Source organism: Seriola dumerili, unplaced genomic scaffold (genome assembly GCF_002260705.1).
Source record: "Seriola dumerili isolate Sdu_G_001 unplaced genomic scaffold, Sdu_1.0 BDQW01000167.1, whole genome shotgun sequence".
NCBI classification, from domain to species: domain Eukaryota; kingdom Metazoa; phylum Chordata; class Actinopteri; order Carangiformes; family Carangidae; genus Seriola; species Seriola dumerili.
This window is the reverse complement of record NW_019174422.1, coordinates 98,204-106,749: the sequence shown is the minus strand read 5'-3', so window position 1 is coordinate 106,749 and position 8,546 is coordinate 98,204. Positions and strand designations below refer to the sequence as shown.

The following is an 8,546-nucleotide window of genomic DNA, read 5'->3' as shown; positions in this document are numbered from 1 at the left end:
ATTCGGTGAAGACAGCAGCTGTCAGGGCCCAAAGGTCAGTTAATTAGTTGTTACATATAGGTCAGGTAACAAGCACTGATTTAAGTCTGTGTGTGTGATGTTGCGTGTTGTCTTGGCAACAGTTGAGTCCCATGTTCCTGAAGCCCACATAGAGAACTGAGTGGGTGGTACATGAAAGTGGGTGGCGCTTTTTCCATTCACAGCCATATATGGAATGTACCAAATCCTGTGGGATTGTGGGGGTTTTGCCAAGTAACAGTAAAGAGATGTGTTGATGCCTCTGTGTATTTTAGGCAACACTAAACAAACAGTCTGGTAATGTGCAGAAACAACACTAGTGGAACAATAGGGTCTCATGAGTAAACAATGCATGAGCTCATTGACCCATCACTCAGCTATTTTCTGTTATGTGTCACATTTCTGAGTTGTTAGTGGTAACTGCAGCTTCTTTACCCTGATAGTAGCTGTGTTATTTAACAAGGTGGTTAAATTACCACAACAACAGCCACAGAGACAGAACTAAGATCATTAGAGTCTCAGAAACAGTGTAAACAGGTCTATAAACGCTCCTCACAGACACAGTTGTCTTGAAGGATGATGAAAGGTCTAGGTCCTAAAACATCTCAGTTTTTAGAGCATCATCCACAGTTTCAGAAAAGCCTCTGAACGTAAGAGAAAAACGACAGAAAGACCTAATTTTTTTTATCATTTCCACATCTTGTCTCGTAGACAAAGAGGAGGCAGTGACAGTTTGAAAAGAGTTTTACCCTGAAGGTTGATTTCCATGGTTCAACAGATAATTCGTTTATTAATGGCTTCGTATAAGAGACACTACATCACTGCTCAGTAGTTATAACACTGTGAACCGGATGACATGTGTTGTGGTAACAGTTAAGCCAGGCTTGGGGCGACCCTGTCTACGGTGGTCTAATTGACATGAATGGAAGATGTCGTAAACCTCCTTCGTCTGTCTCAAAGTCTCCAAGAAAAAATGGGAGACAGCAGGGTCTAAAATCTGAGACCACTGTCAGGTGGTCAGTCACATGACCCTGTGTAACCCTAACCCTGTCAGTCAGTCAGAGAGTAGCAGTGCTAGAGGTAGTAAGCTAAGGACCAGAGGCCAGACTGGTCTGTAGTGTTGGGCCAGTCTAAATGTTGCTCTTAGGTTAGTCCAATGCGAGTTAGACAGTTTCACTAAATTATAGACCGACTTATTTAAACCCTAAAAAGTTATCCATCTGACCGCAAGGCTAACTCTGAACTAAGATCCATGTTGTCATGGTAACAATCAATGACACCTGCTAGAGGCACCGGTGGTAATGTAATGTTAACGCTATCTTCATCACAGTTTTCCCTGCGTCTAAAAGCTTTTCCTGTGGTCGGCCTGTTTTGGGTTCTCTTTTGAATATTCCCTTCTTTGCATCTGGTATGGTGTTTGTTCATCTTTTCTGAAGCTGAGTGGCTTGACGCAGTTCTCCTCTCATGTTTTCTTACATTGAATAAAATCTTGATTTACCCAGAATTCATCAACTAATCCAGTGTATCTGAAATCTGCCATTAGTCAGATCTAAGCCACAGTTAGAGTCTATCTATGTGAAACTGGCCCCAGGACGCAGGTTTTTCTTTCTATATTCTAACAGACAGAGCGGCTCCAGTGAGGGCCTCTGTCTCTGACCCCAGATAGATCTGGAAAAAGTGTGTTTGCTCCCTGTCCTGTGTACCAGATGTTTGGTGAGTAGTGAGATGAAGAATGTTGGCGGCCACGACCAAATTTGGTGATGTGTCACCACCTAAAATGAGGATCTATTATTGAAGTCAAAATGGTAAAATGAAAAATATTAGTACATTGAAACAAGCTTATCTCCCTGGAGGCATGAGAGCAGAGCTCAGTGAATTCCCAGGCAACCTGCCCATTAGTGTAAAAGTGGACTTTCTGGTCTGATGGCAGAGGGTGTGGATATCCACCAGAACTTTTACATGTTGGAATGGTTGCTTTTTGTCCTGACTCGGGGGTTGGATATAAAATCAAGGAGGAAGACTCATCCTATGGAGACTCTGAATGTCCACAGGAAATGATACTGGGACGGTAGCTGTTGGAGAAGCCTGAAGTCCTTTCATTAATAATATAACGATCAGTCTCATCTGGAATAATATTCCATCAGACTGAATCTTTTAGATCATGTGTCTTAATATCAATCAGTCAATGAAAAGTGCATCAGTGACTAAGTACAACACCGGGTACGTTCGGTTCTAGTACACAGAACCCACCGGTTTCTTTATGATGGAACAACATCAACAAGAACTAAACCAATTGAAGCTACAAGTGACATTCGATAAAATCTTATCTTAAGCTCAATTTCAGTCCCTTTCAGTCATATCTCCATGGTCTTCATCGGCAGTTTGCTGAGTTCACTTTGTAGAAGTTTAAACTTCCTTTGGTCTGAGAACTGTTTGGACTCATCCCTTTCAACTTAATAAAGTTAAAAACTCCTCCTGGGGGTGAAAATCCCGTGATATGACTGAAAACTCCACGACAGCTGCTAAATGGACTCGAGGACAGGTTTTTTTTTGTCAACAAAGTTAAGAGGTGAACTTTAAACCTCTTAGTTATTGTTGTGCAAACTTCCTGTGTTTCTCAAAACATGACACAATGCCCCTGTTTGATTGGTCAATGGTGACTCCAGGACTCTGAGACAGGTGTGTCGTCCTCTGTGAACCAGTGCAGCAGACTGCAGGGAGCATCATCTACTCTCACTGTCGCTACAGTTTATTGTTTCATTTGTTTCACAGTAACTTTTCATGAGTTGGTCAAAAAAATCTGTCTTTGGACCAAAGAAATGAACCTCAGAAAAACCTGTTTTGAACTAATGAGTCTGGTTTCAGTTTGATTTTATCCAAGATTAAAAAATACTTTAAATTCATGAGGAAATGAAACATAAAAACATTTCCTTTGCAGCTCCTGAATGTTTTTTCCTCATGGTGATGGTGCAGTGTCGGGCCGTCAGCCAGCTGATTACAATCTGCAGCATTTATCATATCAGACAAACATGACTGAGGACCCTGGCCTGCACATACCACAGTGATGTGTGTGTGTGTATGTATGTGTGTGTGTGTGTGTGTGTGTGTGTGTTTGTACATGGGTGTGTGTGAAAACACTGAGTGACTTTCCATATGTTCTGTCATGCTGTGAGCGAGAGGCACAGACTGACAGACAGAGAGAGAGAGAGGGAGGAGGAGGGAGAAAGTGTGTGTTCATGAAAAGGAAGCCTGTCCAGACAGTATCAGATGACATCATCGTCTCTAATAATGAGTGTGCGGAGGTGGGGGCGGGGCTTCCTACCATGTAGCTCTACACTATAAAAAGACCTCAGCTCGGTCAGTCTGTCAGACTTGAAGCAGCACAGGAGACTGAAGCTGAAACAACAGAGACCTGCAGCACCACACCTGACACTCTCCAACCACAAGGTAAGAGTCACACCTGGACTAAACATCTGGAACATCTGATACTTAAAACAAGCTGGCATAATGTTTTAGTTTCGGACAGAATATAACAAAAACATGAGTAACACTGTGGACGTCTAAATATGACATTTATGAAGCATTAGCAGAGCTGGTGGAGTCATTATTATACCCATCATTTATTTTACACTGGATTTAATGATTAAAACATTGACAGTGAAATTAAAGTGAGTTTGAGATAAAACAGTACAACTAACTTTAACTCTATAACCGTTTGTTATAGAATAAACTCCCCGACACCAGAACATCAAGAATCCTAAAGTACCTCCATCATAACTAGATGCAGCATTGAAGTGCTGCTACTCATTAACGCATCAGGCAGAAACCTTTGACTGAAATGTGAGAAGAGCTAAAACAGTGTGTCTGTGCAGAGGCAGTAGGTGTTACTTCTACTATCCTGAGAGGAGTTTTATAACTGCAGACTGATGATGACACGCAGCTGTTAAACAACCTGATGTGATGGTAAAAACATGTTACTACTTGAACACACTGTTTTTCCTGTTACCTCCAGGATTTATTCATGTCATAATAATCTATAATAATAATTTAATCTCATTCAGTTCAGCTGTGAACTGTGAAAACATCAGCTGTGAGCTGGGGGAGGGTTTAAGACTCAGAGGTGCAAACAAAATCAGAATCTTGATCCTTAGTGTCAAAACCATCAGGTGACCTCTCTCAGTGCAAACCTTGGAATCAAGCTTTTGTGCAGCGGACAGTGAATGTGTCTCTGTTGAAAGCTCAGTGAGTGGATACACAGATAGAGTCTGAGGTCTCAGGTGGTCTCTGCGTGAAGCTGCTGAACCTCTGTTCACGTCTGCAGTGGAAAACCACGGCTACTGACACACACTTTCCTGTAAACACACTGAACACACGCACAACCATGCAGCATGAGTCACACTGCTGAACCGTTGGACTAAATCAATGGATCCAAATCTTTCAGTCTGTTTTTTATTCAGTCGGTTTTTTTCCGTCTGTTTCTAATGATCACCGTCACTGATGGGAAATCTTTTCCCATGTGAAAAGCTTCAGTTTTCAAGGAAGCTAAAAATATCTTTGTCTTGTGTCTGAACTCCTGGAGTTTTACAGAAACCATCTGAGAGCTGTTTCTCCGTTGCTGAATGTGTTCCCTCTTTAATGTGAAACAGAGTGGCCTCACAGACCTTCTGTTTGGCCACAGCTTCACTCCTGTTTCAAACACTGGGCAGAACTTTGTCCTCATGACGTCTGCTGAGCGTTTGCTCTGAGGGAAGATTCAAAGATTCACTGTTTACACATGACTGATGCTTTTTACATCTCTGTGCAAAGAAGAGTCTGAGTGTGTCACCGCTCTGGCGACTGCGCACTGAGATAAACGTGTGAAATTAGAGTGTTTTTCACTTACCTGTTCTCTCCTGTCTTTCCCAGGATGCTTTGCTTTGCGTGCATTTTCCTGCTGCTGACCCTGAGCAGAGCGGGGCTGGGCTCCCTGCAGGACAAGCAGACTGACTTTGGCCTGAAGGTTTTCCTCCAGCTCAGCCAGGACTCCGTGGACAAGAACGTGGTCTTCTCCCCGTACGGCGTGGCCTCGGTCCTGTCCATGGCTCAGCTCGGTGCGGCGGGAAACACCAACAAGGCCTTGACTGCTGCTCTGGGCTTCTCTCTGCGAGGTGAGTGACATGTGGATTAAAAGGAGATGATGTAATATACAGGAAAATAATATGATTACTCGCTGGTTTTCACTGCATGAGGAATCAAACAAACATGTGTTTATCTAAACCAAGAAACATGCTGATCCCCCAGCTGTGACGGTGTAACACTGCCCTCTGCTGGTCCACCAATCTCACTGAGAGGTGGAATTAAAGTCATTCCAACACTATGGAACTGCTAAGGCAGACCAAGGATGTCACAGGAAATGTCATAAAGCATTTCCTTAATTTCATGTTTTAATAGGCATTAAAAATAGGAATTGTAAAAAGAATCTATAAATGAACAATTGATCCATCGATAAATACTAAGTCGGGTGTGTGATGGATGTGTGATGGTTATTTGAACGTGTCATTCACTGGTGTATAACTCAAACTCCTCCCCCGCGCCCCTCCCCCAGAGCGAGGGCTGTCACGGCAGCAGCGTCTCCTGCAGCGGGATCTGTCCAGCGAGGAAGGGGTGGAGACAGCCAGCGGGGTGATGGTGGAGAGGAAGATGAGTCTGGAGAAGGGGTACCGCCGGGCCCTGGCCAAGGCCTTCCAGACCCACCCTCACCAGGTGGACTTCACTAAGCCAGACCAGGCAGTCAACATCATCAACTCGTGGGTCTCAGACCACACTGCAGGTAATCTCTCACTTCCAGTCGTCCACGTCACATCAGACGTCTCCAAAGCTCTCCTCTGACTCATGTTTACCTCTCCTCTGTAGGAGCCATCCCTGAGTTCTTGGCATCTGGATCTCTGACTGATGAGACCCGCCTGGTCCTCCTGAACGCTCTCCACTTCCAGGCCCTGTGGAAAGTCCCCTTTGACCCCAAACTGACACAGGAGAGGATGTTCCACTGTGCCAACGGCAGCGCTGTACCTGTGCACATGATGAGACTCACAAACCAGTTCAACTACGGTAGGTTGACCCCCCCCCCCCCACACACACAGCTTCACCTCAGTTTGATGTCAGGTTCACAAAGTAACATCTGTCTCCTCCTTCATCAACAGGTGAGTTTGTCACCACTGACGGGGTGGACTATGATGTCATTGAGGTCCCGTATGAGGGTGACTCCCTCAGCATGTTCCTGGTGTCACCCTTTGAGCCTGAGGTCCCGCTGAACGTGCTCAGTGCGGATCTGAGCAGCCAGAAGATTCAGCAGTGGAGAGCAGAACTGAGGAGCGCAAAGAGGCAGCTGGCCATGCCCAGGTGAGAGAGAGCAGGGTCAGACGTTATTTCACGGTCTCATAGACGGGGAGTCGTTATGTTTGTTTGTGTCACATTGACTCATAAAGCAAACAGGGTGAACACTGAGGACTGCTGTGTTTGCAGGTTTACTCTGGACTCTGAGGTGAACCTGAAGACGGCTCTGATGAAGATGGGTCTGAAAGACATGTTCAACCTGGCTAATGCTGACTTCACACGCATCACCAGTAAGTTAGTTATTTAGTTAGTTAGTCCTTCATCTCACAGTTTAAAGATGTGACACGTACCACATGACCACGAGAGCAGTCACATGACCTCTGTGTGTGTTTGTGTTTCCAGCTGATGAGAGGCTGTGTGTGTCGAAGGTCCTCCAGAGAGTCAAGATCGAGGTGAATGAAAGAGGAACCGAGGGAGCAGCGGCAACAGGTACACACACACACACACACACACACACACACACACACACACACATCCTAAGGTCATAATCTTCGTCTTCATCTTAGTCTTTAATGAAATGACAGCAAACATATGTGAGGCACAGTGAACACAGGGCTGGATCTGGGGCTCCAGGCAGAATGGGCCCCTGCACACATCACAGACTCTGACCTGATTTCTTTCTTCCCTCTCGTAGCTGCCATCATGTTTTCTCGTATGGCGGTGGAGGAGATCACTCTGGATCGACCCTTCCTCTTCCTCATCCAGCACAAACACACAGGTAACACTCTTCATAAGTTATAAAGTGAAATCTGAATTTATAGTCCAGCAGATAACTGCAATATTCTTTCAAATGTGGATACAAGTACCAAAATTAGTATGTTTCTCTTTCTGGGATAATATTTTTGCTGAAATATATTTTCAGTTGATTTTCTACAGTTTACTCAATTTCACCTTCTACGGTGTTAAAATTAAGAATTTGACACCTGGATTATTCATATGAGAAAATAGTGGATGAATTTATTGCAAAAAAAATAACATTTCCTTGCCAGAAATGGCGGCCATCTTGAATTTCCGAGTGGCTAACGTGTTTTATGAAAAGAGGAGGAGGAGGATTTGTGCCAAGATTAGCATTTGTGTCCAAATTTCAAAGATTTCCCTGAAACATGCAGTTATCTGCCGCACTGTTATAAGTCAACTGAGCTGTCAGTCAGAGTGTGTAGAGTGTGCGGAGTGTGAACACGGCTCTTCTTCCTGTTTTCAGGTGCTGTTCTGTTCATGGGTCAGTTCAACCAGCCTGAGCTACAATAACCCCCTGAAGACCCTTCACCAATTGTGTCTGACTACTGCTGCTCACACATGATGACCACACACACACGATTTACACATACATGATGAACACACACACACGATGAACACACACGATGACGAACACACACAATGACCACACCACGAGTCACATGACTGTTTATGCGTCCACGGACTACACACAGACAGGTTCATTTTAAAGAGCTGAGACACTCGACAGAGGTTTGACTGGACACAGTGGGAAGAGAAATTGAGTTTATATGTTTGTGTTTATTTATTTCTCTGAATGTTTGCAGACACAGATATGAAGGAAAATGAACAAACTAGTTTCTGGTGTGTGACACTGATGCACTTCACATAGACAGACTGACGCTACATTCGGACCAAAAAAGATGTATTTTATCTATTTTTACAGTGTTAATGTCTATTTTTACCTTGTTGTTGTTGTTCAGTTACATTTGTATTTTTGCAGTATTTATATTTATTAAAATTATATGTTTTTACAAACCTGCAGTGTCTGTGGTCCCTGACCAAGAGTCATGACTTCCTCATTTAAAACAACATGACGTAAATGTGGCAAGAGAAAGAAACAGAGACAGGGCTGCAGATTGTTTTCATTATCCAGGAATCTGCTGCTTATTTTATTGATTAATCAACTTACTGTCTAGACTGTGAAACATCAAGAAGTAATGAAAAAGAGCTCAAAAGTGACATCTTTTTAAATGGTTTGTTTTATTGAATTAAGAGTCCAAAACTAAAAAGATATTTCACACACTCTCGTATATGATTAAAACCACCAAGAAGTTGTTGTATCTGAGAAGATTGTTTGGTATTTTCCTTTAACTGAAACAATTATCAAAACAGTTGCTGATTAATTTTCTTTCCACCGATTGATCGGCTAATTTTTACTG

At 43.4% G+C, this 8,546-nt stretch overlaps 1 protein-coding gene across 1 annotated transcript; it reads left to right on the top strand.

Moving 5' to 3' along the window:
• Positions 1 to 3,394: 3,394 nt before the first annotated feature.
• Positions 3,395 to 8,101, top strand: serpine1 (serpin family E member 1). Its single transcript, XM_022752290.1, has 9 exons — positions 3,395 to 3,465; positions 4,924 to 5,165; positions 5,603 to 5,827; positions 5,911 to 6,105; positions 6,198 to 6,396; positions 6,520 to 6,620; positions 6,733 to 6,819; positions 7,025 to 7,108; positions 7,592 to 8,101. Exons 2-9 carry the CDS (start codon positions 4,925 to 4,927, stop codon positions 7,636 to 7,638), a joined length of 1,179 nt encoding a protein of 392 aa, XP_022608011.1. The 5' UTR covers positions 3,395 to 3,465; position 4,924; the 3' UTR covers positions 7,639 to 8,101.
• Positions 8,102 to 8,546: the final 445 nt, after the last annotated feature.